This window comes from Cololabis saira, chromosome 10 (assembly GCF_033807715.1).
Source record: "Cololabis saira isolate AMF1-May2022 chromosome 10, fColSai1.1, whole genome shotgun sequence".
NCBI lineage: Eukaryota > Metazoa > Chordata > Actinopteri > Beloniformes > Belonidae > Cololabis > Cololabis saira.
Window position 1 is genome coordinate 31,328,318 of NC_084596.1, and position 20,808 is coordinate 31,349,125.

The window sequence follows — 20,808 nt, forward strand, 5'->3', positions numbered from 1 at the left end:
ATAGACTGATACCCGTGAAAGAGGTGTGCTCTGAAAACACACCCTTTAGAACTTGGTATTTTCTTCCTGATGAAATTAAATTAAATTAAAGAATCGACCAACCAGAATTTTGGTCAAGCCAGGCCGCATCGACTAATAAATCGACCAGTTGACTGGGAGATTACAGCCCTAGGTGCAGTAACATAAATAAGGTAAACAATGATATAGTCCATTTGATAAAATCAATGATAACACTGGATACCACAATCCATCAGAGTACTCATTCATAAAAGTGGCAAAACAGGGATATAAAGATGGCAGAAAACTGGAACTGCTGGCTTCTTGTGGAAATAGGTTGCCAATCGCAAGTAATAAATAAACTGATCATTGCTTAAGTATCTGCGAGCAAAAGAGTCAGGTGTGTTTTGACATTTACAGATCCATACAGGGCAATACTTGGCAAGCATTGCAGATGTTCTGAGAAGTTTGAATATGACATTGGGAATGCAAGAGACAGGTGACAGGACGAGCCAGCTGGCTGAGAATGAAAAAGAGGCTTGAACCTTCTGAAGTATCCCATCTAGTACCAATGAGCCAGAATGGCAGCCACCGTTATTCAAATGGTACAAATGTTTATCTGTATGGTCCCATCTTCTATCTCCCACTGTGATGCAAACTGGAATATGAACAGGATTTGAGTCTGAAAATAGTATTTGGCGTGTACTCTTGCAACTAATAGCAATGTAACTGCCTTCATGCATGGGAGGAAAGATTATATTGGATATTGGAACAATCAGCAACAAAGATAATTTCCCTTTAATCACAGATACTCATGCAACATGTATTTATGGTGGCGTAGTGTGGATGCAGAGCTTTTCTGACATGGACTTTAAGTGCTAATGTTGATCTAGAACATATTAGTGTGAATGCCTAGCAGAGAGCAGCTGTGGCTATCGACACCAATATGTGCAACGGGACTGATCATATGGGGCTGTTAAGTCTGACGTCACACCCTTTCAAAATAAGACTTCCGGGTCCTCCTGACGCTCTGACAGATAAACAAAACGAACGACAATGACGGACCCGGTGAACTTGTTCACGATCACTTCTTTCTTCACTGAGGTACCAGAGAGAGTGAAAAAAGGGTTAAACTCGTTTAATTCCAACAGAGTGGTCAGTGTAGCTGTTCTGCCTGGTGGAATAATAAAGGGTAGCGTCCAGGCATCACAGAAAAAGAGAGTTTACGAGGTTGAGGTGAGTTATAAATTAGCCATAAGTTATCTAGTTAGTTGACATCTACGGGCTGGGCGATTAAACGATCTCGATTTGTGATGGCGATCAAATTAAGTCCGATCACGGTGATCAGCTGTGGGAATACTTTCTCGATCACGTTAGGGTCTGCGTTGGTGTACCGCGGAACCATAAATCAGTTTACGGAGGTCCCGGGAGTCGAGAGCGTGCCAGAAAGCAATACAAAGAACGCGAAGAAGAAGAAGATATTTTAATCTTTCTTTAAAAGTGGAGAGGAGGAGAAGGATTCAAGGATTCAAGGAGGGGAATACAGGGAGCTGAGGGGGGTCCCGGACACCAGAAGCTCTGAAGCATCTGCTAAAAGCTGTCCATCAAAATCAACCCCCCCCCCCCCCCCTCCCCGAAATAAAAATGAATGTGGTTTTACTGCTATTTCAACATTTAGAGTCATCACCAGAAAAATAACACCAGAAAAATAACTTATCTGACAATTTTCACCTGTTTCAAGTAAATTTTCACTTGAAATAAGTAGAAAAATCTGCCAGTGGGACAAGATTTATCTTCTTATTACAAGCAAAAAAATCTTGTTCCACTAGCAGATTTTTCTACTTATTTTAAGTGAAAATCTACTTGAAACAGGTGAAAATTGATGTTTTTTCCAGTGATGAGTCTTGTTTTAAGTCTAATGAGATTTCTTTTACTAAAATAAGACATTTTAACTAGAAATAAGACAAATATTCTTGTTAAGATTTTGAGTGAACAATATTAGTGGCTTGATATTCTGTGCACTGTTTTTGTTCACAGTTCTGCAGGTTTTACAGTTCACTCACTTGCACTTTTTTGGTTGGTTTACATTTTAAATGATCATGAAAATTTTTTTTGTCTGCTAAAACTATATGAAACTTTTTTAAACTGCTTAAAACTACCTGTTTGTTGTGCCATTTTCTATATGGCTCTTGTTAAAACATGCTATTTGCTTTATTTGTTAATAAAAAAAAAACCTAATCTCTGGGTTCTTTCTATTTTATTCCAGAAGGGAGGGGGGATCTTCTGATTTAAAAAATCGTGATTAAAAATCGAGATCGTTCAATATGGGAAAAAAAATCGTGATCACTTTTTTTGCCATATCGCCCAGCCCTTGCTACAACTTTTGATGTAAACGAAGATGAAAAACTTAATATGTCAGTAACGTTATAGGTCCCTATATCAGCTATGTTTTGGAGTGTTAGTGAAGTTAAGCAAGTTGAAATATAATGATGTGCCAGCCCCCGGCTAGCAACAGAAGTATTGTTAGGCTAAGATGTGTTAGGGTGAGAGAGTTGAAATGTTTTCAATGTAACGTCAGGTTCATGTTGAGGGACAGGCAGTTAAATACAGCAGCTGCCAGTGCCCAATCGGCCGAGACAAGTGCCACCATATGGCAGCTCTGCTGATCTGGACAGAAAAAAATGTGTCCCGCACCGATGTCGAGTGTGTGTGGAAGAGGGCGAAGATGCTGAAGGCTGACATCACACCTAAGCGAGTGTCTGTGATGGCACCATCCACAACACAAGGTTAGTAATTAATTTGCAAATGATGCTGTCTGATGTTGTTGCTTGTTTTGAATTATTTACTTAACGTTATGTGGTTTAAATCTATTATATTATGTGAAGATGAATCCCATTCATCAAACGGTGGTAATATACACTCATAACACGTCATCATATTATTTCAGCTGGAGTAAAAAGATCTGTCACCCAGGAGGACAAGGACTGGGTACGGGCATCCCTGTCACAGCTTGGGCGTTTTACTGGAATGGGATGGATTTTGAGCCCAGAAACTCCTCAGGTACGACTTGTGTTTTCTGTACTTTGATATTATAGATATCAGACTGTCTGCTTTAATTGAAAGATGTTTTGTATTCACTATGTGGTCACTAACTATTACAGAGAGGACATTAAACACTGTTTAATATGAGTGTGGTTTGTTTCATCTTGGGTAAGATATGGCTCTGAAATATAACATGAATTTCATTTGAGTTGGCTGCAAAAAAATTTTCACAGCGTTAAATAGTTATAGTTTAACACATGACATTAATCAGGAAGTGATTCCGCTCAATTCAGCTAACACATTATATAAGTTTTCAATCAATTTAATATAGTTTTAAGCTGTCAGATTTTCTCAACCCCTGTTTCCTGATCAGACGTTGTTTCCTGATATACGAACCATAAAAGCACGTTGTTTCCTGATAAATGCCATGATGACAGATATCCACACACCACACTCATATTGAACAGTGTTTCATGTCCTCTTTAAGGAAATCAACTTGTATTTGTAAAACTGTTTGCTTAACTTTAAATCTAGACTCTCCCTATCAAGACCTTTGAGGGGCTGTTGACCAACCCAGGTTATAGCCAAGCAGAGGACAAGGCTCTTTATTTATTGTCATCACTTGCAGTCACTGAGCAGGAGAAGCAGCAGATAGAGAGAGCCACAGTTGGGCAGGCAAAGAACGCATTGTGGTAGGAAAGTGCATTTATAAAAACACAACAAGATACAAGCTGAAACATTACAAAACTAGTAAATGAAACAGCTTAACTTTTCAGAAACTGAGAAATTGTAGCAACTGCCGACTGCAGAGAGTCAGATTATTTTTACATGTAACTAATGCTAGTTGTTAAGCAAGAACTTTCAAGGTCAGTGGTCACCAACCCTGCTCCTGTAAAGCTACTGCCCTGCATGTTTTACATCTGATTCTAATTAATAACTTGTCATCAAGCCCTTGAAAAGCTTCAGCTGTTTGATAATAATTGTTGTTATTATCATCATCATCATCAAATACTAACAAGAGGTTTCTTTATAACAGGTCAGCATATCGGCAAAAAAGGATCACAGCAAGCAACTTCGGTTTGGTCTTGGCAGCAGTGAAGCGGAAGTCCTACCCTCCTTCCTTATTCAAAACACTGCTTGGCCAGTACAACCTCAAAGAAGGATCCAAAGTAAGTTATGGGTAATAAATATTACACAGCGTGAATTCACTCAGCTCAGAATCAAACCTCTGCATGCCCTTCTTTTAACTCTGTGACTCTGTGAACACAAGACGGCTGTCAGTTTGTTAGAGCAGCTCCTGCACTGAAATGTTTATTACACATAATGTGTTATTTCAGTTTAAATTCAAATAATCGGTATGAAGCTTTAGACACGTAGGATCAATGAATAATGATCTCTATCACTCATGACGTCATTGATCGGGCTGATGGAACATAATTATTATAATATTGTAGATTATATGTTAATATTTCTGAGTGAGCAGGATCGTGGTGAAGCTGCAGAATGTTGGTGACCACTGTAATAAATGTTTGTTTTTTTGTTTTTTGTTTTTTTAAAGGCATGTGACTGGGGAATCCACCATGAGGCAAGGGCAAAGCAACAATTCACGGAGCGCACAGGTGTTGTCATCCAGGAGAGGGGATTGTTCTTGTCTCTCAGCGGCCTACTCGGTGGTTCTCCAGATGGGACTGTATCTGATGACTGCATCGTTGAGGTGAAATGTCCGTGGTCAGCCAGAGCCAATACCATCCTACAAGCAGCAGAGAGTAGGGACTTCTTCTTGGAGTTGGATGAAGAAACTGGTACCCTGGCACTAAAACAACGCCATAACTACTGGCATCAGATCCAGGGCAACCTACACCTGACTGGAGCTAACAGTTGTCACTTAATTGTATGGACTCCTCTTGACCTTGTCATCCTGCCAGTGCTCAAAGATCCGACATGGGCTCTTAACATTGGTATTCTGGAAACATTTTTTAAAGAGTGTTTCCTTCCAAACATTGTGTCACAGTTTTAAATTAAAAACAAAAAGGAGGAGAGGCCAGCAACACTTGGTGTCCTTCTTGATGACTTTTATTAACTCATTGACTGCCAGCCATTTTCAGAGCAGAGAGCTCCATACTGCCAGAGTTTTTGGGCATTTTGGCTGATGTTCAAAGACCCACAGAATATTGAGTTTTAGGAGTACATAAACATTGATGGATCACTCATCCAAATAGACACTTTGCTGCCATCTACTGGCCTGATATTTACTGACAAGTTGCGCCAGCATGCAATGGCAGTGAACGGTTGTAAATAGATTGATGCCAATCGGCGTCAATGGCAGTGAATGTGTTGATGAACTGCGTTGGTGCTTACCCTATTACACAGACTGTTTTCAACAGGTCTTCTTCAGTGTGTCACACTGAAGAAGACCTGTGTCGAAACCAGTCTGTGTAATAGGTCATATAAGTCATCACCAAGGACACCAAGTGTTGCTGGCCTCTCCTCCTTTTGTTCTAAGTACATGTTTTACTTAAGTACAGTTCTGAGGTACTTATATTTTACTTGAGTATTTCCGCTTTGTCCTACTTTTTACTTCCACTCCACTACATTTCTTGTAAATATTTTTTCTGGTAAATATTGTAAATATTATAAACATTTTTTCTGGTAAATATTGTACCTTCTACTCCACTACATTTATTTGACATCTTTACTTTTCAGATGAAGATTTGACGATGTTAATGTCTGCACTTGAACATACCCTACATTCATGATCTGTAAATACTAATGTCCTTATCAGTTTACGCTGTTATAATAAATTACGTTTTTGGCAGTAACACAATGTCTGAAACACTTAATATAACATGTCTATAAAGAACAGTAACATTTTTTTTACCTGGTATTACTTTTTTAATTCAAGTTTTCCTCAAATCAAATCACTCATGAAAATCAGTTTACAAGAATATACATTTATCACAATGGGTCTTATTTCATGTCAAACTATTCAAATCATGCCCTTATATACATGTAACAAATCCCTGTCATACAGTCTATTTACATTTTTGATTGAAATTTTCTGCAAACAAACAGTTAAAAGAACAAGAAGAATTTTTTTTCACTTTACAAGAATATACATTTTTCTCAATGGGTCTTATTTCATGTCAAACTATTCAAATCATGCCATTATATACATGTAACAAATCTAATGGCCACTGGGAAACAGTCCTCCACATTTAACACACTGACAATCATTCATTCAATTTCACGCAGAATGGGTGTTTGCAAATTTGTTAGACACACACATACTTTCAGTATTTTGTTGATGTTTTTCCTGAACTGGTGTGGGATGTGGTGCAAAATGTTGTACAATTTCAGCCTTTGAATAGAACGCTCCACATGTATCCTTGCACGGGAGATTAACCTGTTATTGTTCACTTCCTCCTGTGTGAACTGCCCATTGATGAGGAAAGACGGAATGTTCAGCAGAACTCCTTCTGGCAAAATGTCCCGTATGGTGAAGCCCTTGTCCGCCATGACCATATCACCTGGTTTAAGATGCTGGAGAAGTCCACAGTCAGCTGTTATGGCCTTGTCTGAGGCACTCCCTCCGTACAGGTCACTGGTGAAGGTTATTACTCCATTGGGAGCTACACCAATTAGAGCCTTCAGAGTGGTCCGTCCTTTGTACTGGCTGTACAAATGGCTCTGTGTTTCCAGGCTCTCCGTGTTAGAAACTGCAACCTCAGTGCAGTCAAGCACTATCCGACAGTTGGGGAAGGGCCGGAAGCAGTCTGGCAGTGATGTTTGGTTCTTGGCTGTTGAGGGGATGTTGTTCTCAAGCATACCAACATACAAAATGTCATACAGCGCACTAACGATGGTAGTAAAGATGTTTGTTACTGTGGCTGTGCTACAATTAAACCTTGTCGCAAGGTCTATGTGGCCGCAATTAAGTTTGAGTTTCATTAATGTGAGGAGTAGCTGATCTATTAGGGGCATAATTTGGACTGTCCAATCAGAATGATACTGTAGCTCAAATTTAGAAAGAAGTGCTTCCAAAAACAAAACGGTGGCAGCATCGGGCAATCCGGTGAAATACTGGACTCTGTCAGGATTGGAGGAAATTTGGCTGAAGGAGAAAGTTTGTTTTTGTTTGTCCAATTGTTTTCTCAATTTCTCATTCTCTCTTCTCAGCATGTCATTCTCGATCTCCAGAACCACAAGACTTTTGGAAGTACTAGGGGTCTGTTCAGGGGTCTGTTCAGGTGTTTGTTGAACTGTTGTTTCATCTTCCCCACTGGTAGCAACCATTTCTTTTCTCCGTTTAGCGGTATGGCTGAGGGGGTCAGGGAACTGGAAAGTCTTCCCTTCATTCCATGCAAAACGTGATGGCCCAGCTGCTTTGCCATCCGGGAAATGCCAACTGCACAACCTAGAGTTGCAGTTTGGAGTAAAGTTTTCACGCCTTTAAAAAAAAAAAGAGAGAGATAAATTGATCATCATTAACGTTACTTTAGTTCTGTATTAGTCATGCACAGCAATTACAGTGAAACAGTCATTGGCAATGGCAATCTTAAATCTCAGGCTGCCTCTAATAAGCTCAAATGTATAGAAAAGAAGATGCAAGAAAAAGAAAAAGTAAAAATAAGGATCTCAGATATAAAATGGTGTAGAAGTTAAATTTAATTGTAATTTATTTATTTAAAGACAGGGACAGTGCACAATTAATCTTGTACAAGAGCATATGCATTGTGCCAGGTTGTAGCAGATTGCTATTTTCCACCTGTAGTCCCTGGGCAGGTAGTAATAAAATAGAATACAGTCAGTACTGGAGTTGAGGGGGGATGACGGGGGATGGCATCCCCCCCTGAAATAAAAATGGTCCAAATCATCCCCCCTGTAAAACTGCCATTCCCCCTTTCCATCCCTTATGTCATTTCATCAATGAATGTGGTTTTACTGCTATTTCAACATTTAGAGTCATCACCAGAAAAATAACACCAGAAAAATAACTTATTTGACAATTTTCACCTGTTTCAAGTCAATTTTCACTTGAAATAAGTAGGAAAATCTGCCAGTGGGACAAGATTTATCTTCTCATTACAAGCAAAAAAATATTGTTCCACTGGCAGATTTTTCAACTTATTTCAAGTGAAAATCTACTTGAAACAGGTGAAAATTGTTGTTTTTTCCAGTGATGAGTTTTGTTTTAAGTGTCATGAGATTTTTTTTTACTAAAATGAGACATTAGAAATAGGACAAATATTCTTGTTAAGATTTAGAGTTTTTGCAGTGATCCATGTTACTTATCCTGTGAAGGACAGAGTCATATTGATAAGTTCAGAAAAGTGTTTTTTATTGTTGTGTTTTGATGTATTTGATGTAAGCCCAGTGGATATTTAAAGCTTACAGAAGGCTGCATTTAACTGCTGCTATGTCATTCCTGCAGTATTTCTGCAGGTGTTTTGGTCACTGATATTATTTGTTATATATTATATTATTTGTAATCAGCACAAATTATCTGTCCCCATATGATCAAATCCAGCATCCCCCCTGATTTTTTTTTACAATTCGAGTACTGAATACAGGGGTAATATAAAACTGTTGTAAAACTGTTGTAACACATGTACAGTAATAATAAACTGCAATGTAGATAGGTTGTGCACTCTAAGAAACGGAGGAGATTAATGTGTTTAACCACGGAGAGCATAACAGTTTCACAACCAGTATGCATAATGGGAACTGGTAAGGACAGGTAAAAACAAAAAAAGGGTGTAAACAGGTAATGTTAACTGGATGTAGACAGTAGTATCAGCTGTGCTGTTGCTTGGTTCGAACAAAAACACCGTAAAAACCCATTACATTTATCAGGGATATCCGCAAACGGTCGGTTTGTCTTTTACGAGTAGGTGCAAAAGCTAGTGCTAACTTTAGCTACCTAACTAGCCCAAACTTCGTTTTTCTTGATTCGTTTAAGAATTGTAACTCACCTTATCAACTGCAGCCATTTCCTCTTCTCTTTCTCGTCGCAAGGAAAGCGGAAGAATGACAGTGGTATCAATGTCTTAGACTCAGATCTGTTGTTACAACGGGGAACACAGCACTGCGGCATGTTTGAATGACGAGGAGCCGGACCCGGAAGCCTTATTTTGAAAGGGTGTGACGTCACGACTTAACAGCCCCATAATTAGAGGCGGTAAAGGGGAAAATACTAGGACACAGAAGACTCAAGCCTGAGACCACAGCTGTTCTATCATGTTCTGATTTTTTATTCAATCAGTAGACAGTGCCTCAAATAAGTATACTTCCATTCAGTGGCGCAAAAGCTTAATATACATTACTTTCTGCATCTGCTGAGGCTGATGTCTTTGGCGTTAGTGTCTCATCAATCAAATTGCAGTCAGCTGTCCACTGAGTCCTTCATGGGGCAAATCCACATTAATTTCCCCTCAAGAAAGAGCTCTGTTATGAACAGATGATTAGCTAATTCAATAGTTCAATTATTCCCATTAAGCAAAGAAGCTGTCTGGTGCAGTGATCTAATTTATGCTTCTTTTTTTTTTTTTTAGGGACAGATCCATGGTTGTTGCTCAACACAGATGGGGGGCGGGATGAGAGAGTGTTTGAAGGAAGACATCCTCCCTTCATATAAATGTATTTGAAGATCCAGAGGAGGACGCTGTCAGGGTTTATTGATTGCCAGGATTACATTATTCTTAAGTGAGTGGAAGAAATCTAAGACAATCTGGAATCTTTGTCTGAAAGAGTCATGCAATTCTCACTGCACCAAAACCTTTCACAGCCCTTTTGTTTTTCCTCTTATTTTTCATACTATTATTCCTTATTTTATTATTTAGCCAGTAATGACTCTTCTATGTGTGCTGTCTGATTCTGAACGGTAAGAAAAGAATCGAAAAGTGAAATCTTACCACAGTCATGTAGGAGTTTACCACTTTTTTGTAACATTCACTGAATATCCCCCCTCTATCTGCTAGCTTCCTATCTCATGATTACCCTGAAAAGAAAAAAAAACAAACAAACCCCATCTTCATTCACAGCTAAGGCTCTGTAAAGTGGAGACTAACAGAGTTGGGAGCAGCCTGCCCCCCCACCAAACCATATCAAACATGAATCCAGCCAATCACCAACAGGGGGAGGGTCTGTGCTCTTGTGCTTGAGTGGAGGTGGAGGCTTGGGGGACTTCATGATGGGTGCGCTTTCTCTGCTAAAGGGAGGGGGATGGAGGAGCTTGCTCTCTGTTTTTTATGTTTTTTATCACACGTCGACATTTGTGATGTCATCCAGAAATCGCTAACCCTGCCTTTAAATATTTTAACTGAACAGGTAATCAGATCGATGGTCACATGCAGCCTATTGTCACAAGAAACAAAGTTTAGCTTGTTTGTGGCTCTCGATGCACAGTTCTTGGTGTATTGAAATAAGCTAGTTATATCCGTGCTTTTAAAATCAGTGCAGAGCTGGAACTTCACCCACAGAACTGCATACTCCCATTCACCCCATTTCTAAGCGTCCGTAAATCTCCCTCTTGGACTCCATACCTGAAGGTTAAGCAAAGACAGAACCATCCAAAACAAATTCTCGGCTTGTCTATCCATGGGTGATTGGTGTTTTCTGTGGAGTGCATTGTGCCAGAGATTGTGTTTTGATAGTCACAGTAATGCACAAATCATACAGCTGCCAGACAAATCTCTAAGGAAAAGCTGGCACTACATATCCCAGTCATCACACGCACTCTCAAACACATGTTCAATGACTGTCCTCCACATTATCACATGCACAGTCAAACTTGCACCATCTCAACACCCAAACGCACTGCATAATTGTGATCTCTCCTTTTTTAACACACAACATACAGTGTATGACGTGCCAACATTTGTGGGGGATGCCGCTCTTCACATAGTGGCTCTTCCTGAGATTAAAGGCTAAAGTCATTTCTGACCCACAACAGTAGCCTGCTGAGTAACCGTCATAGCACATCTCTGCCAAAAACAAAACAAAAAGGACCCACACTGGAGTTACTTTCATCTAACGCGCTATTAATCAATTATTCAAAAAGACAGAATGTTATGATGGTGAACAAACTGTATACACAATGAAATAATCAGTGGAAAATAAATGTGACAAAGGATGACGGTGGGGGGAAAAGAGAAGGAATGTCTAATCACAGAATGAACAAAATACGGTATATAATGAAAATAACTAAACCGATGCAGTATAAGAATCATGCAAAAGAAGAGTAGCAGAAAAGCAGGAACAGCTGTTCATTTATTCAGTTGTTATCTGTGGTGAGGAACTATATTTCTTCAGACCTCCTACAACAACAACACAGGCTTTTATCCTTCCAGCACACCTACAGAACATCTTGAAGTGTGATATGTTAGTGGTTCTCCTCATATAAACCCTGCACTTCAGGTTTATCCCACATGTGGATTAAGGTCACGACTTTGAGAGGGTCATTCCAAAACACTGACTTCACTCTTCTTTAATCATTCTTCAGCAGAATGACAGAAGGTTTTTGTCTTAATACAAGGCCCTTCTTTCTGTTGGGAATTAGGTCACAGACAGATGTCTGGGCAGTTTCCTTTATAATTTTCTGTTTTGATTCACATATCATTATCCATCAATGGTGGCATTCATCCTGGACCGCGATGCTTCTACCATATTTACCAGATATGATGAGGTTCCTGTGCTAGAAAACAGTTTTTGTCCAAACAACACACTTCTTCTCTCTACAGAAAATGAATGTTTACTCTCAATTGTGCAGAGAACATTTCTCCCACAGCATTCTGGCATGGCCTTGCTAGAAGGACGCAGTGTTTTGAAAGGAGAGCTGTGGCTTTCCTTCATCATTTGAGAATATTGGAATGGCCACATGTCAATTCTTTTGCCTCATTAATGTTTTTTGATCACTTGAAACGTGAGCGCTAACGTGAAAGTTAGTGAAATTTCAGATTGCATTAATTTAGAAATACAGAAAAATTCTAAATGGTTGAGGCAGATTCAAGGATCACTGCAGAGTATTAAATGGTTACAACAAATATTCCTAAAGAAACTGTCAGAGATGAAAAATGTGCTGCCTAAGGAGGTTTTTGTTTTGCTCAAGGAGAAGTAACATGGATGCTTAATAGGTATTAGATAAGAAACCAGCCCAGGGATTTATTGCATGTTAAATGAGACATGTCAAAGAAATATTAAATGGAATAAAAGTTCAAAAATAAAATAAAAATCACAATTTATTTTTTGTCTTTCTTGTCTTTACTGTCCAGTGACTCAAACAAACCATTCAGATATGGTTTAGGGATACATAATATCCTGTGGGATATCTGTTTGGCTTGGACACTTTGAACATCCTTATGTGTCCTTGTCAACAAGTCTTTACTTACTATTTTTTAATTACCGTAGGTAAACTAACGTTGTTTTTTTCTTTCTCCCATATACTGACATACATGTATGCGACTGACACCTTGATATTGTTACCATGCGATAAACAGCTGATACTTTGACAGCAGCAATGCTCCTGCTCGTAATGACGCTTTTACAGATAACATGATAACTAATGTTCGGTGCGGAGCTCAGACATGCAGAAGCACACACACACTTCACACACTTGTTGAAATGAGTAAAAGTGGATATACTCACAGTCCCCGAAGCCTGAGCCAAATCTTCTCTATTTGTTCCGGCTGGAGGTACTTCAGAGCAGTACTTTCAAACTCCTCTATCTCTTTGGTGGGAGACTCCATGTCTGACAGGTTTCCGAATAAGATACAACAAGAGATGGGGGGGGGAGGAGGGGAAATGTAAAAAGTTTAATCCCTGTTGAGCGCGAGCAGTGAGGAAGACGTACCACGAAGGGAGAGAAGGCTGCGATGTGGTGAAACCCAGGATGTCACCGAGGTTTCCTCGTTCACATTTGCCCCCAGAGCTGCGACAAACTGCCCGCCATCCTTCCTTTTTCTCTCTTCTAGTGAGAGTGTGTATGTGTGTGGCTGTGTGTGACTGAAACTCAACTCAGTGCAGCGCAGCGCTCAGGCAGCTGTGACAGTCATGAAACAGTCCAACTGCACCTCTTTCCTCTCTCCCTCTCTGGTCTCTCAGTTATGTTTTCACTTCTCTCCTGTGCGACCGCAGGGGTCCTGGAGCCGTGCCATGCTCTTCCAGCAACGAGGGGATGCGGGCGGCAGGGCAGCGCAATCCGGGATTAACGCTCTCTGCCGTTCTCTCAACGCAAGAGGGAGGAGAAACGACACGAGTCAAAACGGGGGAGGAGCCTGACCGATAATGAGAGACTATGTTCTGTTTCATCCAGTGGAAAACCGCAGGGGATGAGGGAGGGCGATGAAGGGGGTATGCAGGGACATGCGGGCTCAACCTTCATGAGGAGAAATGATGAAGGGGAGACAACCCAGGATTACAAAAATAAAAAACAATAAAATCTGGTTAAAAAAAAATATTTCAAACCAGAAACACACTACGACATTTTATTATTTTTCAACAATATTTTTTTTAAATATTATTGAATTAGGAATTTCAAAGTAAACATCAGCAAGTGATTGCAACCATCTCCAGAGGTGTAAATCAGTATTAAGAATAATGAAAAAAAATCTGTCTTTTTCTTTTGTTTGTGAAACTGAAATGTAAATAATATGTTTGCTGTGCAACATATTAAAACCCATCCCCACGGGGGATTAAATAGCATGCAGACAGTGCAGTGACACTGATTTGACAGAGATTACTTTGATCCAGTGAGCGCATTCAGAACCGGCCTACATTCAGTCCCCACAAATGCAAACATTGTAATAAATAAAACACAATTCTCCTTTTCGCAGTGCTTTCTCTAGCACAAAACACATCACACAGTCCAAATGCCACGGCATATTCCATCAAATGAATATCTGGACAAATGTTACTTGAGATTCAGTTTTCAGATAGCAGGCAGATTATAGGTTCAAATTTAAGGCAGTTTTCTAACAGCTGTAGACAGAGGTGTCTGTATTATGTGCAGTTACTACTGTTAGTGCTGGACATTCTGGTGATTTGATTGTTTTACATTAATAAAGTCTTTTTTTTTTCTTTTATAGCTTATTGTTTGTGACACATAATAAAAGAGCACAATTATTCAGCGTATGCTTTCAGTAAATTTGGCTCAAATTAAAGTTTTGAGCATCTGCCTCACTGAGTTGTCGTCATGTTTTTATCCAAGTCCAAAACTTGCAAGTATGACTCAACCCAGGCCCCCACCTCCCACTCCTGCAAGCACCCTGCCATGCACTCAGGTCTTTCAATTACTTGATGCAGGATGCAGGGATAATGCCACAGCACCACCTCAAAGGGACACCTGCTTTCATCTACTGAGATGGGTCCTCTGTGAAGCGGGAGGAGAGGTTTGCTGAGTGCCATGAGCATGCTGAGGTTCTCAAAGGTGCACTCATCCAAGTCACTTTCCCTCTGTCTTTCAATCTCTTTCTCTTTCCTTCTGTCTTATGCCCACGTTTTATCTCTGTGTCAATCCATTTCTGTGGCGGTATGCTGGCCCCGGGAGACTTCAAGCTATGGGCAGAGATGACAGGTCGGCTTAAGGGGAAACCACAACAGCAACTTGACATTTGACTGTCTGTTGTACCGCTGCACGGACCTGATGAGCCATGTCATTTGTATGCGTAGCTGTGACACTGGGCACTTAATCTTGGTAAGGAAAGTGTAAATAGAGAAAAGGTTAAATAATGAAGACACAGCAGCAAACTTGTGCACGATGTTATCAGGAGAAAGGAAGTCTTCTCTTTAATAAAGGTCAATTGTGTCCATTAATTCCACCCAACAACAAAATCTCACACTGGAATTGATACATTATGGATTCAAGCGATCATAACAAGAAAACACTGAAATTTCAAGATGAGAAAAATCCTCACCAATATCAAGACAAAATCCCATGAAAATGTTTATCTCTTTCTACAATATCTAAATCCACTGATTGTCTCAGTGGCAACTTGTTATGCAAAGCATTCCGTTTCACAAAAGTGCAACTAAATGAATGCCTTGAAGGGAAATATTGATTGCAACTGTGAACAACTAATTACCACACGATCCAGTGTTTCTGTGACTGCCAGCTTTTCCATTAAATCTACGAGTCATTAACAACAGCTATAAAACCTATTTCCTCCAGATGTGGCAGAAGACCCAGGGGGAGGGGCACGAGGGCAAGAGCCTCCTTCTAAGGAAAAGCAAAGAAAAATGTCCCCTTTTGTAAACGTAATACACACATAGTTTTATGAAATGCCGATAAAGCAGCCACAGGCATTGCATATGATAAACGGCATTTGTAAGTAGAATAAAAACAGAACAATTGTGATTTTTATCAGGTTGTGTTCTGCTTGATTCCTCGTTGATAAATGTTTGCATTGCATGTCTGTGGAAGCAGGTTGTCCATCCACAACTGAAATCATCATTGTGACAAATTTTGAACAGATGGCTCAGGGTGATTGGTTTCGGTAACTTGGCTAATCAAAATGTCTTTAATGTCCATATCTTACCAAAGTTTTCAACCCTGAAGACTGAAATAAACTTTTTTTTGGCCCAAACCATTCATTTCCAGATCACATATGCGAGAGATAGGCATTAGTGCCCTTCCTCCCCTCGTCACCTCGGCCTAACTTATCCGACTCACTGCATAGATGGAACATTAGTCCCTGAAATAACACCGAATGGACATAAAAAAAACGACAACAAAGCATGGAATCATCTGCCACCCTTCTGCAACACACTCATGCCCACAGTGCAGGGGCGCGAATCCAGAGCGCAGTCCATTTTAATTAAAATAAATCATTTTGTAATTTATCACATGCTGCCCAGAGAAATATATCTATTTACATCACAAATGTATAACAAAAGGCATGCAACTTTTAATGCTATTGTGTGGATACTAGCTTCATAGAAAATATGCAGTCCACATTTGATAGGAAAAATGTTTGGGACACAAGATGTAGCAAGCTCATGAAGACAGACCTGTTGAGAGCTGATGCTCCTGGGCTTTGGAAAAAAGCAACTACTTTAATTAAATGATCAAGTGATGAATGAAACGCCTTCTGGAAAAAAGCATGGAGTGTTGTGTGCGTATTTGGACCACTGACGTCAGGTGATTAAATATTGGGAATACACAAAGGCCTGTTTCTTGTTGCTCATTCTCATGCCACACTTCTTGCCAAGTAACCCGAAAGTATAATTGAGAATAATTAACCATCTCAGGATGATATTCTAAAGACAAAAAACTGATTTATCACAATGACACATGTAAGTATAAATCCCCAGGAGAAGAAGCGAGAAAAATAGCATAAAAGCCAAACTTTTAGCCTTGGTGATGATGGTGACTGAGGCCTGAGGATGGCTACATAATAACATGATGTCTGAATAAGTGATCGCAGGAGCAAAATATAGTTTACACTGGGAGCAAACACGTCACTTAATCCAGACTGATGAACAAACACAAGAGCTCAAACAGATTGTCCCTTCATGCATCCCAATCAAAATAAGTCTCTGATTAATTACTATTACAAGAAATGCTCACAAAAAAGATTCAAATGAATCAAATCCCGAGCAAATTAATTATTTGTACGACTATTACACAAGGAGCTGCTGGAAATTACATTGAGCTAAGGTATTCTTGTCACTGTTCTCAGGCTTCCTCAAAGCTCACACATCAAAATCAAGACATTAACAGCTCCAGCCATTTGGAGGTACATGAAAAATTCAAATCTCATTTAAATTTCTGGGCCGGTCGATAAGGATAGCTATGCATCAAAATAGCAAGCCCCTTTGCAGTAATGACCACATTTTGGTGGAGATCATCTATCACAAAATATCACCCCCCCCAGACACACACACACACACACACACATACAAACCCCCGTCTACGCTTCATTTCTCTTTTTGTATAGTGGAGATACAAAGATAGGTTGGAGAAATTGAGGGCACTCAGCCGTAAAGCTTTTTTATTTGCCGAGTTATGGAGGTGGAAAAATACAAATGTTGCATTACTTTGTTTCCAAAATAAATCCTGAGAGGTCAACGGGGATGCAATATCTGGAGGTGAAGACTGAGGTGAGAAGGGAAGTAATCAGGTTTGAGTGGCACTTTACACGGGATATGGCCTCCCTTACACCTGTGGTTAAAAAAAGGTCCAAACTTTGGCCTTTCTTGCTTTTTTTGTTCAAATATAGATTCTCTTCAAGCCTTCCCCTCGGACCTTTATGGGGCAACTGTCGGTCAGTAAGTCAGTCCGCCACTTGAGCCACAGCTAAAACAGTCACTCTAAGACAATGTACTGGAATGCTATGATATTCAGTACAGATTCCCCTCATCAGGTAACATTACATAAAGACACAAATGTATGCTTAATTAGGGTAGGGCTGGGCGATATATCGAGATTTTAATATATATCGATATATTTTCAAACGCGATATGGTACGAGACAATATCGTTTATATCGATTTAAAAAAAAAAATAATAATAATTTTTTTATTTTTTTCATTTTGATATAGCTTATTTGGTGACAAATTGACTTGAATTTTTTATTTGAGATTTGCACAAATGTTTTGTTATTTGCACAACTGTCAACCTCAGTGGAAAAGTCTGCCTGTTACTGTCTACATTGTATTAATTGGACAGTGTATTTTAATTTAATTGTTATGCAGGAAAGGGATATTTGTTTTATTTTATTCAAGAAGCATTTTTATTCTCTATATGCAGGCAGTTTATTTTTATTTCATTTATTTTATACATTTTGATATTGTGCAGACCTCTGTTAATAAAGGAACCTGTGTGACATTTGGCACAAGGCTTTGTATTAAAACTGACTGTTTTTTTAAGGGTTTGCCTCAGAAAAAAATGAAGCTAACAGAGATGCTATGCTATAATGCTTTGGGGGAAACCCCAATTCTGGCACAGAAAAAATATCGAGATATATATCGAGTATCGCCATTCAGCTAGAAAATATCGAGATATGACTTTTGGTCCATATCGCCCAGCCCTAAATTAGGGTTATTTATTTATTTCAGCTCTATCAAGTGACAGCTTTGTTGGTCTTTATGATGTTAACGGTTAGTTGTCACGACTTTAGCTTTCACTATTTTACTGGACATCTGATATGTGATGTGACTTGTGACAAAGGAGATTGTAGTCACTCTTGTTTTAAAGAAAATATCACTTGTATTGCTGTTAACTGTTCTAACAGACCGCTGAGACAGCCTGAAAGTGTCCAAGCCGCAGGTCCAGTCTGGTCATTGCTGCCATCTGCTTTGGAAAACCCATTGGTGATCTCATCCGAGGGTCTTTTCTGTTCTTTTTATACAGTCTATGGAGTTGTATCTCCAGTCCCCATTAGCATTAAATCCAGTCTGGTTTATATCTCCAGTCATCTCTTCTTGGTCACGTGCAAGATGAGACGACTGTCCCTACACCATGCCACAAAGCCAACCACCAGTTTCCTTCACTAGGCTTCCTTTCCACCACTGACACGTGCTGCAACAGACTTCAGAGGACAGCAGGAGTCTGGACTGCTCACAGAAAGAAGAGAAATAGACTACAAGCCCTTGCAGTGCTCATGGGCTGCTGAACACCCGCTCAGACAAGCCATCAGTGTCTCAAACTGTGATCTGTTTATGAGGTAGTCAATAAACCAGGCAATTGTGGAGACATCCAACAGTGTTCTCTGGAGTTTCTCACACAATAGTGCAGACTGAATCTCGTAAAACACTTTGCCTGTATTTCACTCGGCTGGGTTAATAATGGTCCCTTCAGGACTTTGATAATATGGGATGTTGGGGCAACCGGTCTATAGTGACTGAAGTCTGTTGAATCAGAGGTAACCAATAAAGCAGGATGTCTTCATCTTAGCACTGGAGCCTTCTCCTGACTCAGACTAGGTTTGAAGAAGTGCTGCTGAATCTCACATTGCCAGTTCTCTTAGGTCTCTTCAGGTCTCAAAGGCAGAAACCACCCAGACCTGCAGCCTTGCTCTGGTCCAAACTCTCTTACTGCAACCTCATCTCAACACTAGAGACACAGAAGCAGTGGGGTTTTAAGTAGGGGTGTATACTAAAACACCTCACTGAGGCTTTGCCCACACTAGTGCATTTGTGTTTAAAACCATGAAACATTTGCTATGGATATAATGTATCAACAATAGTGTTTAAAATGTCCCTTTACAATTTTGATCCACTGCATGCCATGTTTCAGTTTGGAAACATAACTGCTGTGTAGTGCAGTGTGGATGGGCTAAACTGTATACACTTGGAACCAATGCAGTTACACTGACTCGCTCTATGGTTTCTCTTCCAGGTCACTGCATTGCAAAAACAGCCCCTCTAGAAATAAGCCTAATATTCCTAAATCTAGTCAAACTGTCTTATATAAAACCATATCTGCCAATGGGGTAAAAAAAAATTTATTGATTAGAATTCTTTAAACTAGCAAGAGCTTAGTCACTAAAATACTGTAAGTAAAAAGTAATACAACAGACAAAAAGTAAAAGTAATATTATTGAAACAAGGCTTTTTAACCTTCTTAGATTTTTTTTTCCAAGTTTATATCATGTGATATGATATGATATATGATATGACGCAGATGTGAAAAGCCATTGTGAGATAGTATCACAACAACAAGCTGTGGCCAGCTGAGTTTTCAGCCTTTTTTCACTCATGCGCCCATGCCCAGTGAGCATGGACAGCTGCGGGATATGCATTTATGCTGGTGTAACATGATTGGAGACCTTTTCTGACATAGAGCTGAAATGTTGTGTGGGATCACTTTTTACTGATGAAGTGTTTTGGGTTGAATATCGTCTAGTGTGGACATAGCCTGAGGTGCAAGATGACACTGAACAGGTTTGGTAGGCAAGCTGTGTGAGGTTTGTGTGCCTAAGGGCAGGAGAGATGGATGCAGAATGTTCTCATGAGCTCAACCTGTTGAGAACATGTTCAGTTTCATTAGTCCTTAAAACAACACATCCCACATACTTTTGCTGGAGGCTGCATTCAAGCTTTTCCCAGATTATCTTCTTGATCTCTCTCAGCTTGTCCCTAAGATGTTTTTTAGCGGCTCCACGTCTTTCCTGAATCATCGATGATTCTGGGAATTCATTAGGGAAACATTTCACTACCCTGGAAGGGATGGTGTTCTCAACAGAGAAGTAAATGCAGTCTGTCACAGACTCGGAACACAGCATTGATGGCATCTCCATGGGCTCCCCTGCAGTGCTTCTTCAATTTACTGTGACCACCACCTCAAAGTTATTTTGATTAAGATTATCAGAGAATATTGGATTTTTTGGGTATAAATGACAAAATGCCAGACTTTGATTTGATTTGCTAGGTGGAGGATGAGCAGAGAAGCTCTATGTAACGCTGACGTTTGCACAAAATGAATCCGTTGTTTTATTTTCTCTTGTGGAGCAATTGATAAAACTATTTAAAAAAAAACATTACAAAGATCACCATGAATGCATTCAGTTAGGTTTGGAGTTTAGCACCAACTGACCCAATGATACAGCAGACATTAGCAGCTACTGATAGCGGGATGTATGCCACTACCAAGATAGCACTGGTGGACTCTCTCATTAAATCATTTGAACAGAAAACTCAACATCTGGTCACTCCATGGAGAAAATGTCATGGATTACTACATCTGCTTTTATGAACCACTGCAATTTAGCCGCCTTTTACTTTTGCGGCTAACATTGCAATCTCTGTGTGCCCATAAAGTCTGAAAACCAGGTAG

General features: G+C 39.7%; 3 protein-coding genes across 8 annotated transcripts in view; 1 reads left to right on the forward strand and 2 right to left on the reverse strand.

Moving 5' to 3' along the window:
- Positions 1 to 20,808, reverse strand: part of pde1cb (phosphodiesterase 1C, calmodulin-dependent b) — a 129,228-nt gene that overhangs the window by 85,061 nt on the left and 23,359 nt on the right. Inside the window, exons 1-2 of one of the 6 annotated variants that reach the window (XM_061732543.1) lie at positions 13,051 to 13,237; positions 12,682 to 12,784 (exon numbers count right to left, since the gene is read on the reverse strand). The exons of 1 other annotated variant lie outside the window; for it this stretch is intronic. In XM_061732543.1, the coding sequence (XP_061588527.1) occupies positions 12,682 to 12,782 (101 nt within the window). In that variant the 5' untranslated portion in view covers positions 12,783 to 12,784; positions 13,051 to 13,237. Of the gene's footprint in view, positions 1 to 12,681; positions 13,238 to 20,808 lie in introns of those variants that run through there. 4 more of the 6 variants (XM_061732541.1, XM_061732544.1, XM_061732540.1 and 1 more) reach the window with 4 other exon arrangements.
- Positions 1,866 to 5,359, forward strand: LOC133451994 (uncharacterized). Its single transcript, XM_061731172.1, has 5 exons — positions 1,866 to 2,783; positions 2,945 to 3,057; positions 3,574 to 3,731; positions 4,076 to 4,208; positions 4,598 to 5,359. The coding sequence occupies exons 1-5, from the start codon at positions 2,648 to 2,650 to the stop codon at positions 5,054 to 5,056; spliced, it is 999 nt and encodes a 332-aa protein (XP_061587156.1). The 5' UTR covers positions 1,866 to 2,647; the 3' UTR covers positions 5,057 to 5,359.
- LOC133451995 (uncharacterized) lies at positions 5,921 to 9,146 on the reverse strand. Its single transcript, XM_061731173.1, has 2 exons — positions 9,012 to 9,146; positions 5,921 to 7,486 (listed from the first exon to the last, which is right to left on the reverse strand). Exons 1-2 carry the CDS (start codon positions 9,131 to 9,133, stop codon positions 6,274 to 6,276), a joined length of 1,335 nt encoding a protein of 444 aa, XP_061587157.1. The 5' UTR covers positions 9,134 to 9,146; the 3' UTR covers positions 5,921 to 6,273.